At 35.2% G+C, this 20210-nt stretch overlaps 1 protein-coding gene across 2 annotated transcripts in view; it reads left to right on the forward strand.

The window, feature by feature from the left end:
* The window catches only part of LOC127726183 (centriole and centriolar satellite protein OFD1-like), a 59316-nt gene that overhangs the window by 22241 nt on the left and 16865 nt on the right, over positions 1 to 20210 (forward strand). For both annotated transcript variants that reach the window (XM_052233460.1, XM_052233462.1), the window contains exons 11-20: positions 2391 to 2464; positions 2945 to 3036; positions 10072 to 10149; positions 10891 to 10958; positions 13607 to 13650; positions 14724 to 14875; positions 16341 to 16452; positions 17513 to 17555; positions 18474 to 18792; positions 19685 to 19790. In XM_052233460.1, coding sequence (XP_052089420.1) covers positions 2391 to 2464; positions 2945 to 3036; positions 10072 to 10149; positions 10891 to 10958; positions 13607 to 13650; positions 14724 to 14875; positions 16341 to 16452; positions 17513 to 17555; positions 18474 to 18792; positions 19685 to 19790 — 1088 coding nt within the window. The remainder of the gene's footprint in view (positions 1 to 2390; positions 2465 to 2944; positions 3037 to 10071; positions 10150 to 10890; positions 10959 to 13606; positions 13651 to 14723; positions 14876 to 16340; positions 16453 to 17512; positions 17556 to 18473; positions 18793 to 19684; positions 19791 to 20210) is intronic.

Below are 20210 nucleotides of genomic sequence, written 5' to 3' on the forward strand. Positions count from 1 at the left end.
GTTAGGTTGGTTGTTAGGGGTCCCCTAGAGAGTGACTTTTCTGTATTTGGTCCACAATGCTATGTTATATTGGTAAAAGGAGTTGTTTAGTAGGTTAGATTGGGTGTTAGGGGTCCCCTAGAGAGTGACTTTTCTGTATTTGGTCCACCATGCTATGTTATATTGGTAAAAGGAGTTGTTTAGTAGGTTAGGTTGGGTGTTAGGGGTCCCCTAGAGAGTGACTTTTCTGTATTTTGTCCACAATGCTATGTTATATTGGTAAAAGGAGTTGTTTAGTAGGTTAGATTGGGTGTTAGGGGTCCCCAAGAGAGTGAGTTTTCTGTATTTGGTCCACAATGCTATGTTATATTGGTAAAAGGAGTTGTTTAGTAGGTTAGGTTGGGTGTTAGGGGTCCCCTAGAGAGTGACTTTTCTGTATTTGGTCCACAATGCTATGTTATATTGGTAAAAGGAGTTGTTTAGTAGGTTAGGTTGGGTGTTAGGGGTCCCCTAGAGAGTGACTTTTCTGTATTTGGTCCACAATGCTATGTTATATTGGTAAAAGGAGTTGTTTAGTAGGTTAGGTTGGGTGTTAGGGGTCCCCTAGAGAGTGACTTTTCTGTATTAGGTCCACAATGCTATGTTATATTGGTAAAAGGAGTTATTTAGTAGGTTAGATTGGGTGTTAGGGGTCCCCTAGGGAGTGACTTTTCTGTATTTGGTACACAATGCTATGTTATATTGGTAAAAGGAGTTGTTTGATAGGTTAGGTCAGGTGTTAGGGTCCCCTAGAGAGTGAGTTTTCTGTATTAGGTCCACAATGCTATGTTATATTGGTAAAAGGAGTTGTTTGGTAGGTTAGGTTGGATGTTAGGGGTCCCCCAGAGAGTGACTTTTCTGTATTAGGTCAACAATGCTATGTTATATTGGTAAAAGGAGTTGTTTGGTAGGTTAGGTTGGGTGTTAGGGGTGCTCTAGGGAGTGACTTTTCTGTATTAGGTCCACAGCTATGTTATATTGGTAAAAGGAGTTGTTTGGTAGGTTAGGTTGGATGTTAGGGGTCCCCTAGAGAGTGAGTTTTCTGTATTAGGTCCACAATGCTATGTTATATTGATAAAAGGAGTTGTTTGGTAGGTTAGATTGGATGTTAGGGGTCCCCTAGAGAGTGACTTTTCTGTATTAGGTCAACAATGCTATGTTTTATTGGTAAAAGGAGTTGTTTGGTAGGTTAGATTAATGTTAGGGGTCCCCTAGAGAGTGACTTTTCTGTATTTGGTCCACAATGCTTTTTTTTATTGGTAATATGAGTTGTCTGGTGGGTTTGGTTGGGTGTTAGGGGTCCTCTAGAAAGTGAGTATTTTGTATTAGGTCCACAATGCTATGTTATAAAAGGATTTATTTTCGTAGGTTAGGTTAGGGATGGTACGCTACATAAGGATCTGGTGGAGCCATCATCAAGAAAACAAAATTATTTGATTTATACAAATGTCTCATTTATCATAAATTTTGGTATGAAAACTGCCAAAGATTGATAATCCTTATACCATTGTCTAAAAATGGACATCAGGTAAATAAAGACAAATCTGGATTGTGTACAGAAAATTTCTGCAGGTATTGTTTGAAATGTCATTATTGTTTGAAATGTCTATCAAGTATTGTTTCATGTGCTCTTTATAAAGTTTTACCATAATCTGATTCATAAAAGTAAAGGAATGACTTCTATGTCATTTGGTTTCTAGTGGAGAGTTGTCTCCACATCTTCTTATTTTTATATAAATCTACAATGGTTTCAGGGTTTACTATAGAGAAGATGATATACTATTCTTTTCAGTTATAGATTAGCAGAAGAGGAGCACAATGGTTTCAGGGTTTACTATAGAGAAGATGATATACTATTCTTTACAGTTATAGATTAGCAGAAGAGGAGCACAATGGTTTCAGGGTTTACTATAGAGAAGATGATATACTATTCTTTACAGTTATAGATTAGCAGAAGAGGAGCACAATGGTTTCAGGGTTTACTATAGAGAAGATGATATACTATTCTTTACAGTTATAGATTAACAGAAGAGGAGCACAATGGTTTCAGGGTTTACTATAGAGAAGATGATATACTATTCTTTACAGTTATAGATTAACAGAAGAGGAGCACAATGGTTTCAGGGTTTACTATAGAGAAGATGATATACTATTCTTTACAGTTATAGATTAGCAGAAGAGGAGCACAATGGTTTCAGGGTTTACTATAGAGAAGATGATATACTATTCTTTACAGTTATAGATTAGCAGAGGAAATATTTGTTTATTCATTGATTTAATTATGAAATAGCTTTGTTCATTGATAAGCTGGCTATTCATCTTTCTTTCTATTTATAGATAAGCTCGCTATTAATCTTTGTTTCTAATTATAGATTTAAGGTAGAAGAACAAGCTAAATACATGGAAAGAGCCCAGAATATAGAAATACGTGAGGCCAGAGTCAAAGGTAAAAAACATATTAAGATATCATTAACAGTTAACACTGTGATTGGTTGATACAAGCAAATACGTCAAGTATCCCAAACATTGACTATTTTGACTTACAGGGGATTAGAGAATATGGAAATGCTGATGTCCTTCCAACATTGTTTGTGATCTCACACCTACATTTTGGCTGATATTTCAATCAAATTCATGACAGTGGTCAGTGGGTTGCTTCAGCAAAATCTCTGACAAATTGGAAAAGCGGATATGATCCTTTCCTGCTGGAGTAGATCTGAGTAGTCATTGGAATGTAGACAGAGTTATTGTTGGTTGTGTTTTAATTGAAAAAAACATGTTTAATTTATAAAAAAAATAAAATGCTCATTAAACCTTGCAAATCAAGACTTGAAAAATTCAAGTGTCAATGGAGAAATGTCTCTTATTTTAAAACCTGCATACATCCACCCATACTTATATTCATTAACTTTTCTTTTATTTGTAGATGAGGAAAGAAGGGTAAGGGATGAAAAGGACAAAATACAAGAAATCAAGGACCAATTGAGGGATAAAACACTCAGAGTTAATGAATTAGAGGTAAAAGGAATGAAAAATCTAAAAAATTTATCATATTTATTCTAGTATCAAATCTTCACTTATAAAATGTAAATCTAAATAATTGGGTTTATATCACAAGTGGACTGTTTATTGTCCCAAGGATTGCCATAAGCCACTGGGTTCATTTTGCAACTCGTGTAATTTTAGTACTAGTAGGTGTTTAATACAACTGGGTTCATATCAGTAGTAGTGGGCTGTTCTAAGAAGGTATCATATACAGCAGGGTTCATGTCACTAGTAGTGGGCTGTTAGTCTAAGAGGGTATCATATACAGCTGGGTTCATGTCACTAGTAGTGGGCTGTTAGTCTAAGAGGGTATCATATACAGCTGGGTTTATATCACTAGTAGTGGGCTGTTAGTCTAAGAGGGTATCATATACAGCTGGGTTTATATCACTAGTAGTGGGCTGTTAGTCTAAGAGGGTATCATATATACCTGGGTTTATATCACTAGTAGTAGGCTGTTAGTCTAAGAGGGTATCATATACAGCTGGGTTCATATCACTAGCAGTAGGCTGTTAGTCTAAGAGGGTATCATATACAGCTGGGTTCATGTCACTAGTAGTGGGCTGTTAGTCTAAGAGGGTATCATATACAGCTGGGTTCATGTCACTAGTAGTGGGCTGTTAGTCTAAGAGGGTATCATATACAGCTGGGTTCATGTCACTAAAAGTGGGCTGTTAGTCTAAGAGGGTATCATATACAGCTGGGTTCATATCACTAGTAGTGGGCTGTAAGTCTAAGAGGGTATCATATACAGCTGGGTTCATATCACTAGTAGTGGGCTGTAAGTCTAAGAGGGAATCATATACAGCTGGGTTCATATCACTAGTAGTGGGCTGTTAGTCTAAGAGGGTATCATATACAGCTGGGTTCATGTCACTAGTAGTGGGCTGTTAGTCTAAGACTAAGAGGGTATCATATACAGCTGGGTTCATGTCACTAGTAGTGGGCTGTTAGTCTAAGACTAAGAGGGTATCATATACAGCTGGGTTCATGTCACTAGTAGTGGGCTGTTAGTCTAAGAGGGTATCATATACAGCTGGGTTCATGTCACTTGTAGTGGGCTGTTAGTCTAAGAGGGTATCATATACAGCTGGGTTCATGTCACTTGTAGTGGGCTGTTAGTCTAAGAGGGTATCATATACAGCTGGGTTCATGTCACTAGTAGTGGGCTGTTAGTCTAAGAGGGTATCATATACAGCTGGGTTCATGTCACTAGTAGTGGGCTGTTAGTCTAAGAGGGTATCATATACAGCTGGGTTCATGTCACTAGTAGTAGGCTGTTAGTCTAAGAGGGTATCATATACAGCTGGGTTCATGTCACTAGTAGTGGGCTGTAAGTCTAAGAGGGTATCATATACAGCTGGGTTCATGTCACTAGTAGTGGGCTGTTAGTCTAAGAGGGTATCATATACAGCTGAGTTCATGTCACTTGTAGTGGGCTGTAAGTCTAAGAGGGTATCATATACAGCTGGGTTCATGTCACTAGTAGTGGACTGTTAGTCTAAGAGGGTATCATATACAGCTGGGTTTATGTCACTAGTAGTGGGCTGTTAGTCTAAGAGGGTATCATATACAGCTGGGTTTATGTCACTAGTAGTGGGCTGTTAGTCTAAGAGGGTATCATATACAGCTGGGTTCATGTCACTTGTAGTGGGCTGTAAGTCTAAGAGGGTATCATATACAGCTGGGTTTATATCACTAGTAGTGGGCTGTAAGTCTGAGAGGATATCATATACAGCTGGGTTTATATCACTAGTAGTGGGCTGTTAGTCTGAGAGGATATCATATACAGCTGGGTTTATATCACTAGTAGTAGGCTGTTAGTCTAAGAGGGTATCATATACAGCTGGTTTTATATCACTAGTAGTGGGCTGTTAGTCTAAGAGGGTATCATATATACCTGGGTTTATATCACTTGAAGTGGTCTGTTAGTCTAAGAGGGTATCATATACAGCTGGGTTTATATCACTAGTAGTGGTCTGTTAGTCTAAGAGGGTATCATATATACCTGGGTTTATACCACTAGTAGTGGGCTGTTAGTCTTAGAGGGTATCATATACAGCTGGGTTTATATCACTAGTAGTGGGCTGTTAGTCTAAGAGGGTATCATATACAGCTGGGTTCGTGTCACTAGTAGTGGGCTGTTAGTCTAAGAGGGTATCATATACAGCTGGGTTCATGTCACTAGTAGTGGGCTGTTAGTCTAAGAGGGTATCATATACAGCTGGGTTCATGTCACTAGTAGTGGGCTGTTAGTCTAAGAGGGTATCATATACAGCTGAGTTCATGTCACTTGTAGTGGGCTGTAAGTCTAAGAGGGTATCATATACAGCTGGGTTCATGTCACTAGTAGTGGACTGTTAGTCTAAGAGGGTATCATATACAGCTGGGTTTATGTCACTAGTAGTGGGCTGTTAGTCTAAGAGGGTATCATATACAGCTGGGTTTATGTCACTAGTAGTGGGCTGTTAGTCTAAGAGGGTATCATATACAGCTGGGTTCATGTCACTTGTAGTGGGCTGTAAGTCTAAGAGGGTATCATATACAGCTGGGTTTATATCACTAGTAGTGGGCTGTAAGTCTGAGAGGATATCATATACAGCTGGGTTTATATCACTAGTAGTGGGCTGTTAGTCTGAGAGGATATCATATACAGCTGGGTTTATATCACTAGTAGTAGGCTGTTAGTCTAAGAGGGTATCATATACAGCTGGTTTTATATCACTAGTAGTGGGCTGTTAGTCTAAGAGGGTATCATATATACCTGGGTTTATATCACTTGAAGTGGTCTGTTAGTCTAAGAGGGTATCATATACAGCTGGGTTTATATCACTAGTAGTGGTCTGTTAGTCTAAGAGGGTATCATATATACCTGGGTTTATACCACTAGTAGTGGGCTGTTAGTCTTAGAGGGTATCATATACAGCTGGGTTTATATCACTAGTAGTGGGCTGTTAGTCTAAGAGGGTATCATATACAGCTGGGTTCGTGTCACTAGTAGTGGGCTGTTAGTCTAAGAGGGTATCATATACAGCTGGGTTCATGTCACTAGTAGTGGGCTGTTAGTCTAAGAGGGTATCATATACAGCTGGGTTCATGTCACTAGTAATGGGCTGTTAATCTAAGAGGGTATCATATACAGCTGGGTTCATGTCACTTGTAGTGGGCTGTTAGTCTAAGAGGGTATCATATACAGCTGGGTTCATATCACTAGTAGTGGGCTGTTAGTCCAAGAGGGTATCATATACAGCTGGGTTTATATCACTAGTAGTGGGCTGTTAGTCCAAGAGGGTATCATATACAGCTGGGTTCATGTCACTAGTAGTGGGCTATTAGTCCAAGAGGGTATCATATACATCTTGTTTCATACCACTGATTTTGTACTTTTAGTACTAGTGGATGTCATTTGCTTCTTGGTTGTTATCACTTCTATTGGATTATTCCCAGAAGTTATCATCTGCCACTTCTATAAGGATTATTTGTCCCAGAGAGTATCATATTCCTCTGGGTTTATATCACTGATAGTGGGCTATTAGTCCCAGGGGATGTAAAATGACTCTGGGTGTATATCACTGATAGTGGGCTATTAGTCCCAAAGGGTGTAATATGGCACTGGGTTTATATCACTGATAGTGGGCTATTAGTCCCAAAGGGTGTAATATGGCACTGGGTTTATATCACTGATAGTGGGCTATTAGTCCCAGGGGGTGTAATTATATTATATACCTCTAGTAGTGGACTGTTAGTCCTGGAGGGTTTCAACTGTCACTATATATATAGATATATAATTTGTCTAAACAACAGCCCAACAAACGTACTTATATATATATGTAACACAATCCTAGGTTTGAACATTGTTTTCAATTGAGACTTGTATATATATATATATATATATATATATATATATATATATATATATATATATATGTAACACTCAGAAACGTGTCCTTCCCCCCAAACGTGTCCACATGACGTCACTGAACTGCAAAACATGTCCTAATGTAAAAGGGCACCAAAGCGTGTTATTTGTATAAACACCCAAACGTGCCCAATACCCCAAATGTGTCCAATCCCCCAAACGTGTCCATATCAAGCTTAATTTTTTTCCTTTACTGGAACTATCATTCGTGTCCATATTATAAATTCGTAGGTTATTTGGTTATTGCTTTTTCATTAACGTATACTCATTTTACTATTTCATCAAAAAAATAGAAATAAATTGCTTTAGGTCTTTTTTTAACCGGCAGTATAATCTGGGTAAAAGTGCCAATATGTTCGGCTATGTTGGATGTAAATGTAAGCAGCCATACTCAGTTAATTTGTAGATATTAAATCAAATACCTCGTGTAGGGAGAATGTCACTCTCTCTGCGCATTAAAACCTGTGTAGCAATTCACTCTTTCATGGTGCCATCAGTTGTATTTTGGAAGGCAACATTCTTTTTTTTCCGCAACTTTTATTTAAAACGGCCTCTTACATAACGGAGATTGAAGTAGTTTCTTACTGAAGTCATAAAAAAATTGGTTGTTACTGGCTCTTAAATTTTTTTAGATTAAAACCCCAACTAGTGTTAATCCCGAATAACCGTAAAAATTTAGGCCTAATCCTAAATATTTCCCGGTATGATAATAAAACCTATGTACAGTATTTATTGTTAACATGATGTCGTTCAAATAATGCATTAAATATTTGGCACTGGACGTTATGTCTCTTGTTTGTGTGTCTTTAGTGATGCTCGAAACCTAAAATTTATTAAAAAACCTGATAAACAGTAAACTTTTGATTTGAAGAGTTTTTAAAATACCAGAACTGTTGAAAAAAGGGAAGTCAATTCTGCGGAAAGGCTGCCGTGCAATATTCGGTTTAATATAAAAGGCATCATCAGAATTTATTAGTACAAAATAATTCACTTGGTAAACGATTAATTCAACTGTACTAAAATTATTTGTATGTTCGCTCTAAATCAGAATGCAATACTTGCAACTTGCATTTCAGTCAAAAGTTAATTCATATGTTACAGATTAAATTTGCAATTATGATAATCATTAACAACCGGCATTGAACAAACTAATGATAATAAATGACCACTTCATCAACTGTGTCCCCCATCATAGAATTGCCGTAAACGTTATTGATGTCATTTGTACATGTATTAGCGCTAAAAGACGTGAGACGTTCTGGCGTTTAACAGTGGACACGTTTTGGCGAAAAACAATTATCGGACACGTTTGGGGGTTATGAAATCGGACACGTTTGGGCAATATTGAATATAACGGACACGTTTGGGGAGAATGGACACGTTTGGGGGAATCGGACACATTTGGGGGGATGGACACTTTTGGGAGTGTTACATATATATATAGAAGTCTATAAAAAAGACCAACCAGCAAATTTACTATGTACCAGATCGTCTAGAAAAGACGATACTGTGCAGATAAGGAAAAAATTATATAAGTCTAGAGATTTGCACGATACTAATATAAGATGGTATAATAAGAAGATGTTGTTATTAAATCGTGTTGACAAATATTTCGGCTTATACTGAAGAAGGCTATTTGTTAAGCCGAAATATTTGTCAACACGATTTAATAACAACATCTTCGTATAATACCATCTTATATTAATATCGTTGTGCAAATCTCTAGACTTATATATTATACAAGTCTAAATTGAAAACAACGTTCAAACCTATGATTGCGCTGGTTAAAAACCGCAATTTTTATACGTGTGCATGCAAAACAAATTTATCGTTAGAGGGGTCTAAATACAGCACAAACAACATTTTCCAATAGACCAAAAAAGCATTTGACTAACAGGTGGAACAACAAATGTTCTTAAACCCTGCTGACTGCCATTGGCGATTGCCAAATAAACGGATCACTGGTGTAATAAATGGATCTTAATTATAATTTTAATACTAAACAGAAAAAAAATAAACTTGCGGAAAAGATGATATACCTCAAACAAAAGGTGCAAAGGTTTTTGTACACCATATCCGGATTTCGACAATTAATGTCTCTTCAGGGATGTTAGGAATCGAAACAGTATTTGGAAAGCCATACAATTTACCTCAATTTAGGATAGACTCTTGAATTTTGAGGAGTCAAAATAGGATAAACGGATCATATAAACCCGAAGGCAAATATAATACAAGCCCAAACGAAAAAATATAAACAAGTCTAAATTGAAAACAATGTTCAAACCTATGATTGCGTTGGATAAAAACCACAATTTTTATACGTGTGCATGCAAAACAAATTTATTGTTAGAGGGGTCTAAATACAGCACAAACAACATTTTCCAATAGACCAAAAAAGTGAAAAAGTATATTTTAACAAAACGCATTTGACTAACAGGTGGAACAACAAATGTTCTTAAACCCTGCTGACTGCCATTGGCGATTGCTAAATAAACGGATCACCGATGTTATAAATGGATCTTAATTATAAATTTAACACTAAACAGAAAACAATAAACTTGTGGAAAAGGTGGTATACCTCAAACAAAAGGTGCAAAGGTTTTTGTACACCATATCCGGATTTCGACAATTAATGTCTCTTCAGTGATATATATATATATACAAGTCTAAATTGAAAACAATGTTCAAACCTATGATTGTGTTGGATAAAAACCGCAATTTTTATACATGTGCATGCAAAACAAATTTCTTGTTAGAGGGGTCTAAATACAGCACAAACAACATTTTCCAAAAGACCAAAAAAGTGAAAAGTATATTTTAACAAAACGCATATGACTAACAGGTCGAACAACAAATGTTCTTAAACCCTGCTGACTGCCATTGGCGATTGCCAAATAAACGGATCACCGATGTAATAAATGGATCTTAATTATAAATTTAACACTAAACAGAAAACAATAAACTTGCGGAAAAGATGGTATACTATATATATTTCTTTAAGGCCATTCTTTTAAATTTGCTCTCTTTAAATAATAATATGACACAATGTGAAATTTAGGTATATTTGACTGATTCTCTTGTCATTTCAGACGCAGCTGCATGAGGAACGACATAAAGACATATCGGCTACGAGACAAAATGAAGTTCTTAATGCTAAACTCCGAGATGTAAGTAAGATAGATGAATAAAATATGAAATTCTTAATGCTAAACTCAGAGATGTAAGTAAAATAGATGAATAAAATATGAAATTCTTAATGCTAAACTCAGAGATGTAAGTAAGATAGGGCTGTTTCAACTGTGGCCAATCTTTCAAAAATACAGATCCTTTGTCTAAGCTTTTCTGACAAAGATCTTAAAACAATCCGATCCCATTTCTGTTTTTAAAGAACTTTTGAGATCTCTGGTTTTGTCGGATTAATATATGCTTTCAAAAAATTGAAGGCTGAAATTTCATTGGCTGATGAAATAATTACCAGAATAGAAAGTAAAACAGAGTGTTGTTAGATTCTTGTAACCAATGCTTAGACACAGGATCTTCATTTTAATCAGATTGTTTCAGACATTGCCTGTTTGTAAGAGGTATACATGGGTTATTTCAACTTTACTTGGTGTTTCAGGTCTATTTGATTGTTTTTTCCTGAGCTGTCTCAGTACTTCAAATTGTGTACTGTGTATTCTTTTATTTTTGTGGGTTCAAATTTTCATAGATTAAGGATGAATTATATTTTCATTGATATTTGATTTTGTTGTTCATCATATTTTCTATACAAGCCTGTAGGACATTTGTGTTTTGTTAAACTCTGAAATTCTTGGTTAATCTTTTAAAAATGAGTACCCCATGAATAAAGATGAACCCGCAGTATATATATTGTCAGAAAATACTGATACACAATGTTTGTATTTTAGATGTCTGACTACAAAGTATTAAAGGAACAGAGTGTTGTTATGAAAAATGAAGTGGAGACATTAAGAACGTATGTATCCTCATTGCAATTCTACTTATATATCTTTTACAGCTGACCTAGAGACCTGACCCTAGAAATTGTTTAAGCTATTACACTCATTTGTCATCCTCTTGTCATCTTTGAACTTATTGGAAGAGGATTTCCTTTAATCCATTGTTACATTATAAATCAAATGAAGTCACATTATTGGTAGGGATTTTGGGTTTTTCACTAATGTCAGATATTTTGACCAAACAAATTAGTTGCTGTTATTAAAACAGGATAAAACATTTATAAAATATTTTGAGAAGACCAATTGCTACTGAATACTAAAGAAATATGATACAGTTTATTTTTTCTGTGAGAATTCAGGGTTGATAACCCGAGCAGACATCAACAATGGCTACCACTTTAACTAAATTACAAAATGTGAACAAAATTCAATAAATATTCTGAATTATCCTTGAAGGAACACTTAACAAAAAACCCTAGGGAGAATGATACACTTGTGATTATTGTTTAGAAGTATGGTTTATGACTCCTTCCACCACCATACATGGCTGTTATGGTTGTTAGAAGTAGAAAATGTAACAAAACAATTCAATAATTCTGGAAAATCATCCATGGTCAGATGACCATAAAACTTATTTGTGATCTTTAATAGAGAATGGTTTAGGATCCAACTGAAATTTCCAAAGTTCTATAAAAAATGGCTGCTGATGTAGTAAAGGGACATGATACATTTATATTATGGTCTTATTCTGATTTGTTTTTGAATACTCAAGCCATGATGGTTGCTGCAGTAGATGTTATTGACTCAAGCCATGATGGTTGCTGCGGTAGATGTTATTGACTCAAGCCATGATGGTTACTGCAGTAGATCTTATTCTGATTTGTTGTTGAATACTCAAGCCATGATGGTTGCTTCAGTAGATCTTATTCTGATTTGTTGTTGAATACTCAAGCCATGATGGTTGCTTCAGTAGATCTTATTCTGATTTGTTGTTGAATACTCAAGCCATGATGGTTGCTTCAGTAGATCTTATTCTGATTTGTTGTTGAATACTCAAGCCATGATGGTTGCTGCAGTAGATCTTATTCTGATTTGTTGTTGAATACTCAAGCCATGATGGTTGCTTCAGTAGATCTTATTCTGATTTGTTGTTGAATACTCAAGCCATGATGGTTGCTTCAGTAGATCTTATTCTGATTTGTGTGTTGAATCAAGTCATGATGGTTGCTTCAGTAGATCTTATTCTGATTTGTTGTTGAATACTCAAGCCATGATGGTTGCTTCAGTAGATCTTATTCTGATTTGTTGTTGAATACTCAAGCAATGATGGTTGCTTCAGTAGATCTTATTCTGATTTGTTGTTGAATACTCAAGCCATGATGGTTGCTTCAGTAGATCTTATTCTGATTTGTTGTTGAATACTCAAGCCATGATGGTTGCTTCAGTAGATCTTATTCTGATTTGTTGTTGAATCAAGTCATGATGGTTGCTTCAGTAGATCTTATTCTGATTTGTTGTTGAATACTCAAGCCATGATGGTTGCTTCAGTAGATCTTATTCTGATTTGTTGTTGAATACTCAAGCCATGATGGTTGCTGCAGTAGATATTATTGACTCAAGCCATGATGGTTGCTGCAGTAGATATTATTGACTCAAGCCATGATGGTTGCTGCAGTAGATCTTATTCTGATTTATTGTTGAATACTCAAGCCATGATGGTTGCTTCAGTAGATCTTATTCTGATTTGTTGTTGAATCAAGTCATGATGGTTGCTTCAGTAGATCTTATTCTGATTTGTTGTTGAATACTCAAGCCATGATGGTTGCTTCAGTAGATCTTATTCTGATTTGTTGTTGAATACTCAAGCCATGATGGTTGCTGCAGTAGATATTATTGACTCAAGCCATGATGGTTGCTTCAGTAGATGTTATTGACTCAAGCCATGATGGTTGCTGCAGTAGATGTTATTGACTCAAGCCATGATGGTTGCTGCAGTAGATGTTGTTATTTGTTGTTGAATACTCAAGTCATGATGGTTGCTTCAGTAGATGTTATTGATTTGTTATTGAATACTCAAGCCATGATAGTTGCTTCAGTAGATGTTATTGATTTGTTGTTGAATACTCAAGCCATGATGGTTGTTTCAGTAGATCTTATTCTGATTTGTTGTTGAATACTCAAGCCATGATGGTTGCTTCAGTAGATGTTATTGATTTGTTATTGAATACTCAAGCCATGATAGTTGCTTCAGTAGATGTTATTGATTTGTTGTTGAATACTCAAGCCATGATGGTTGTTTCAGTAGATGTTATTGACTCAAGCCATGATGGTTGCTGCAGTAGATGTTATTGACTCAAGCCATGATGGTTGTTTCAGTAGATGTTATTGATTTGCTGATGTTGGGATAATACTCATAAATGTCTTATCTGTTGAATAGTTTGTCTACGTCCAGAAAGAACCTAATTGACCAATACAGGATCCTCAGAACAACTAACCAGTTATATAAATCAAATATACTATTGCTAGGTTACTATTTAGGTTAAGTATTGTTATGAATAGAATGCATAGTTTGAGAAAAGTCAAACATTAAACTGTGGTAAATTTTGTTATATTTTTACATTAATTTTGTTCTGCATTAAAAGGAGTAGTAATATTCTATTTATAGGAGGTTGGCTGAGGTTTTAAATATGAATGAAAGAGAAAGAGGTCGTAAGTACTTGTATATTTGTATAGATTAGCTAAGTTATGTAATGGAAAAGAAAGGGACCAAGTGTAAAATCAGCATTGTACTATCCAATCTTCTCTTGAAATCTATATCTCCTCTTAAACACTTTGGTGGATTTCAATGTAACATTCAAAGCACCTTTACAACATAATTATTAAATTCCATCATGAAATTGCTATTTTGTATTTGATTTGATTAGTTTTGGAGTATTCAGTAGTATAACTAGGACTAATGGACTTCAGGGGAATGGGGGAAGGGGGTACAAAACTGTCAGCAAGTTCAGGGGGAAGGGGGTACAAAACTGTCAGCAAGTTCAGGGGAATGGGGGAAGGGGGTACAAAACTGTCAGCAAGTTCAGGGGGAAGGGGGTACAAAACTGTCAGCAAGTTCAGGGGAATGGGGGAAGGGGGTACAAAACTGTCAGCAAGTTCAGGGGGAAGGGGGTACAAAACTGTCAGCAAGTTCAGGGGAATGGGGGAAGGGGGTACAAAACTGTCAGCAAGTTCCAGTTAACAGTTAGAAAATTCCACTTTTTATGAAATTCTTTAAATTTTAGCTGCTTTTGTTGCTTTTCAAAAGAAAAAGGTCTATCAGCAGGTTTGCATCTCAAGTAGTGTTTGACATATCCATTGTTTTGTTATTTGGAAACTATTGACATCTGAACGGCTTTGGTCTTTGTTATAATGGACTACACAGCTATTCCTTTGTGCAAGTTATAGCTGACATCTGAACGGCTTTGCTCTTTGTTATAATGGACTACACAGCTATTCCTTTGTGCAAGTTATAGCTGACATCTGAACGGCTTTGCTCTTTGTTATAATGGACTACACAGCTATTCTTTTGTGCAAGTTATACTTGACATCTGAGCAGGTTTTTTTTAAGCAATAACTGATATCTGAATTTGTATGGGTTCCTTATAAATGTCAAATGGGCTGTTTTGCTGTGCATGTAACAATTGACAAATGTTGTAACCACTTTTCTGTCAGACACCTAAATGCTTAGCGCAACAAGGTGTGCATTATTGTTTTTTATTATGATGATTCAATATGTTATTTAGGACAAGAAGAATTATTACGAGAGTTAAGACGACCATCACCAGAAACCTTGATGTTACAAAGAGATTTAGAGAAGGCTAGGGAAAACTTACGTCAGGAACTGGTTATAGCTGGTAGTCAGAAAACACATCTAGAAAATAGACTACAAGAAGAGGTAAGGATCTAGTCTGGGTAGTTGTAATCAGTCAGGAACTGGTTATAGCTGGTAGTCAGAAAACACACCTAGAAAATAGACTACAAGAAGAGGTAAGGATCTAGTCTGGGTAGTTGTAATCAGTCAGGAACTGGTTATAGCTGGTTGTCAGAAGACACACCTAGAAAATAGACTACAAGAAGAGGTAAGTCTCTAGTCTGTGTAGTTGTAATCAGTCGGGAACTGGTTATAGCTGTTAGTCAGAAAACACACCTAGAAAATAGACTACAAGAGGAGGTAAGGATCTAATCTGGGTAGTTGTAATCAGTCTATGACTATGCGGTATGGGTTTTACTCATTGTTGAAGGCCGTATGGTGACCTGTAGTTGTTAATTTCTGTGTCATTTGGTCTCTTGTGGAGAGTTGTCTCATTGGCAATCATACCACATCTTCTTTATATTTTTATACGACCGCAAAACAATTTTGGGATCATATAATGGTATGATGTCGTCGTCGTCGTCCGAAGACCCATTTGTTTCCGGACAATAACTTTAGTTTAAGTGAATGGATCTCTATGAAATTTTTCTTAGAAGGTTCAATACCAAAAAGGAAGGTTGGGATTGATTTTAGGGATGATGGTCCCAACCGTTTAGGAATTAGGGGCCCAAAAGGGGCCCAAAACAAGCATTTATCTAGTTTCAGGACAATAACTTGTGTATAAGTATTTCAATTGCTCTGAAATTGTACCACAATGTTAAATACCACAAGTAGAAGGTTGGGATATATTTTAAGGCTTATGGGGCAAACAGTTTAGGAATTAAGGGCCAAAAAGGGGCCAAAAACAAGCATTTTTCTAGTTTCCGGACAATAACTTGTGTTTAAGTGTATGGATCTCTCAGACATTGTACCACAAGGTTCCATATAACAAAGGGAAAGCTGGGATTGAGTTTGGGGTTAATTGCCCCAATCATGTAGGAATTAGGGAGCAAAAAGAAGCATTTTTCTAGTTTCGAGACAATAACTTTTTTTTAAGTGTATGGATCTCTCTGAAATTATACTACAAGATTCCATACTACAAAGGAAAGGCTGGGATTGAGTTTTGGGGTTATTGCTCCAAGGGGGGTTGCAATAAGTTGGGGGGGGGGGGGGATTTTTTGTTTACAATTTTTTTAAAGAATTCATATTTTTTTTTTCAAAATTTTTCAAATTTCGAATTTTTGAAAAGTTTCAAGAAGAAATCTTCAATTGCACAGTATTGCGCAATAGATTTGTAAGATCTTTGACCACATTTATTTTGTGTCAGAAACCTATATTATGTTAAAAATTTGATCACAATCCAAATTCAGACAGTATCAAGCTTGAATATTGTGTCCAAATTTGCCCAAACTGTTCAGGGTTCGACCTCTGCGGTCGTATCAGGCTGCGCTCAGCGAAGCATTTTATTATATTGTAGACTATTGCTATAATGATTGTATTGTTTATTTAGATGGACAGAAACCAAGACTTAGTGAGAAGATTTGAAGAGCAAACAATTACTATCAAAGAAATGAACAGGGAACTAGTAGACCTAAGGTCACAGTTAACAGTTACTCATCAAGGTCAGTTAGGATGTATTATAAAGAAAATGTGGATTCATTTATTTTGTAGACATCAATTTTTCTGGATTGAGGAAATTGTATTTTGTGAATATCTGATTTTGTGGTTTGTCCAAGTTTGCATTCAAGCTTATAGGAAATTTATACTTTGTTGAACACTTGAATTGATGGTTTACCTGTATTGATGAGATCCACAAAATTTGTTAGATAACAATGAATTCCCAGTATACAGAATACATAGTTTGTGATGTCAACATGACTTTTATATATGTACCAATTAAAGTTAAACAACACTATACAAATAAATTTTAAGTGTAATAGTTTTGTATAGATAGATCTGATTGGATATGTCACTGTGTAAGTTTTGTATAGATGGATCTGATTGGATATGTCACTGCGTAAGTTTTTCAGTCTACCTCTCCATGTAACTAAATGAGGTACCATTTTGAATACCACAATTTACTGGTATGTTTCGTTTTGTAAAACTGTATCCTATTCTGACCCAAGAACTATATTTCATAGAATTTTGGATTAATTAGATTTAATTTACACATCAATAACCACTAAGATGGAATTATTTGTTAATTTTGTATGATAATGAAGAGAACCTTTTTGTATTTTAACCCTTAATACGCTTAAGAATATGGTAACTTTTTCTCTGATGCTAAATGAAAAAAAGAATCAATAAATTGAAGTAAAAAGGAATTTCAATCATAATTTAAGGCAGAATCTACAAAAGACATGCATACAAAACCTATATGTTTATTGTAGCAAATTACTGTCTATCTGAAACCATGTTTGGTTCAACCATATCAGGTAATGGTTACCTGAACAGGTAACAACAGGTGTGAGGAATAATTTTTATATAAGTTAATTAATGAGTGAAGAAACAGTTCAGACAAGTAAATAAGAAGTGAAAAATCATCAAAATGTATGTTTTCTTAGGAACACATTACTCAATTTGGAACAGTAAATCCAATGTTTTGAATAGGCCAGACTTATTATACATTACAGTTGTTGCCTGAAAAGTATTTTCATATAGATATTATTTCTCTATTTTCAGCATTAACAAATGAAGTATACAGAAAACCTGCAGATGATACAGGGTAAGTTAAATACTATACACAGGTAATACAGGGTAGGTTTTACACAATACACAGTTGATATAGGTCAGGTTATATACTATACACAGGTGACACAGATAAGAGTATATACTATCCTCAGTTGATGAAGTTTAGGTTGTACACAATACACAGGTGATACAGTAACAACAATAACATTAATGTACTGATTTTACTGGTCAGGTTATATACTATACATAGGTGATACGGGTCAGGTTATATACAGGTGACACAGGTCAGGTTATACACTATACACATATGACACAGGTCAGGTTATACACTATACACATATGACACAGGTCAGGTTATACTACACACAGGTTATTCAGGTCAGTTTATGCACTAAACACAGGTTCTAAGGTTTATAATACTATACACAGGTTATTCAGGTCAGGTTATACACTACACAAAGGTGATGCATAACAGGTTTTATACTATACACAGGTGATATCTGGTAATATAATACACACTGTTGATAAATGGTAGATTGTACACCATATACATGTGTTAGAGGGTAGCTATTAGACAATACATTAATTTCAGAAGGTATTTTGTGAGTGTATGTCTCAAATTTAGACCAGTAGTATTTTTAATGGCTAAGTTCATCTCCACTCAATTTTAAAAAAAATCTTGATTTGCTGAACCAAAGTGTATACTTATATGTACATGGATCATCAACATGATTATTTTTCATACACATCATAAGTATTGCAATGTCATGACATACACACAATCTTTATGTTAATTTCAGTGCACAGGGAGTATTTCAAGGATCACGCTCCATACCTCACCTGAGGACATACACACAATCTTTTTATTTATTTTAGTGCACAGGGAGTATTTCGAGGATCACGCTCCATACCTCACTGAAGGACATACACACAATCTTTTTATTTATTTTAGTGCACAGGGAGTATTTCGAGGATCACGCTCCATACCTCTACCAAGGATGGATTCAGATGATGACTTAGATGATGAGTTTCAGAGGTTACCGGGTAGTCAGTATGCAAGTAAACTGGCCAGTCCAAAACGACGATCACACAGACAATATGAGGAGGATGATATTATGCAAGAAATAGAGGCAGAGTATGACTTACCATCCTCTAAGCAAGGGTGGAAACTTTATCCAGGTTTTTCTGAAGATGATAGATCATCTACTGTGTCAGCAGATGTTGTAGCAGAGGCTAAATATAGATTAAAAAGTCTTGAAAGAGAGGCTCAGGTGAGAAAATAAAATAAAAAAGAAAATTTTAAAGAGAGGCTCAAGTGAGTGAAATAGATGGGAAAAAATTTTTAAAAAATAAAGAGGAGAGTCTGAGGTGGGTTTTATACATGAAATAACAGTTGAACGAGAATTGCTTAATGAGTATTCAAAAATCATGATATAAAGATTGTAAAGTGCCTCCTTATTAAGGCCCTATTATCTATGCTGGTTGTAGTTATCAGTCTGTCCATTGGTCATGTCTGTATTTTGAGTACCTCTTGGAATAATTAATGATACCTACTAGTAAGTGTTTCATGAAAAAGATTTGAATTTGATTTTTTCCTGTAAGGTCAACGTTTAAAACTTAATTAAAAATTGGCCAAAACTATTTCTGTAATCATAAATGGTTTTTAGAACCCTTGAGAGTTCACTCATAAAAAAATGCTAGTAATTTTAGCAATTAGACAGTTAGAACTTGAAAAACATTTTTTATCAAAAAAAATTCTGTTTGTTTTTGTTTTTACAATTTAAGGACAAAATATTGTGGAGTTGGAATATTTTGTATTTACATGCATTCTATACATTTGGTCTTCAATTTGCCTGTTGATGAATTTGCAACATCTCTGATAAAGGTTAGATCTGATTTTTAATATTCAGATATGATTGAAGTTACATGTGTATATTGCTAAAGCCATATAATATTATAGTTTGTTGATTGATGACAATTAATTGTTAAACTGAAGGTATGAAACCAGAGAGATTTCAGTAGGAAAAATAACTTGGTAATCAGGTAATGTCTTTACAAAAATTTATATATCATAGAGATTATCATAATAACTTTATCCATCTAATCAACCGACAAGGTCACATGATAATCATGTGATATTTAATGAAAAACTTTATATTGTAGAATTTAGATAAAGCATACAGAGATTTCCATTACAATTTAACTAATCCATCAGCTGGTCCAGACGAACAGTCAAGGTCACATGGTAGAAATGTGATAGAAAAAGAAGGTATCAATTTTATTCCCATAACAGATTATATATAAACCTAATACTTCATTGCACTGAGGGCCATATATCAGTAAATTAACTGAGCCATTCTTTTACAAAACTTCATGGCTCTAAGGGAATAGAAACATCGGCATCTAATAAAAGTAAAGACATAAGCAAAGTTGAAGTCCATATATATAGACATTTTTAAATATGAATAATCAACTTCAATCATTATCTATATGTAAATTTTATGTCAGAATTTTGCCTCATGACAAAATATCAGCAATTGTTTGACCTATATATTATCAATGAGTATCTTTGCCTGTCAATTTTACCTTTATGATCGTATCACAGAAACCTATGGTTGTCAATGAAACAGCAACCCAACATAACAATAAAACTGCATGAAAAAGATTAGAAATTTTTGTCAAGATAAAA

Source organism: Mytilus californianus, unplaced genomic scaffold (genome assembly GCF_021869535.1).
Source record: "Mytilus californianus isolate M0D057914Y unplaced genomic scaffold, xbMytCali1.0.p SCAF_17, whole genome shotgun sequence".
Classification (NCBI taxonomy): domain Eukaryota; kingdom Metazoa; phylum Mollusca; class Bivalvia; order Mytilida; family Mytilidae; genus Mytilus; species Mytilus californianus.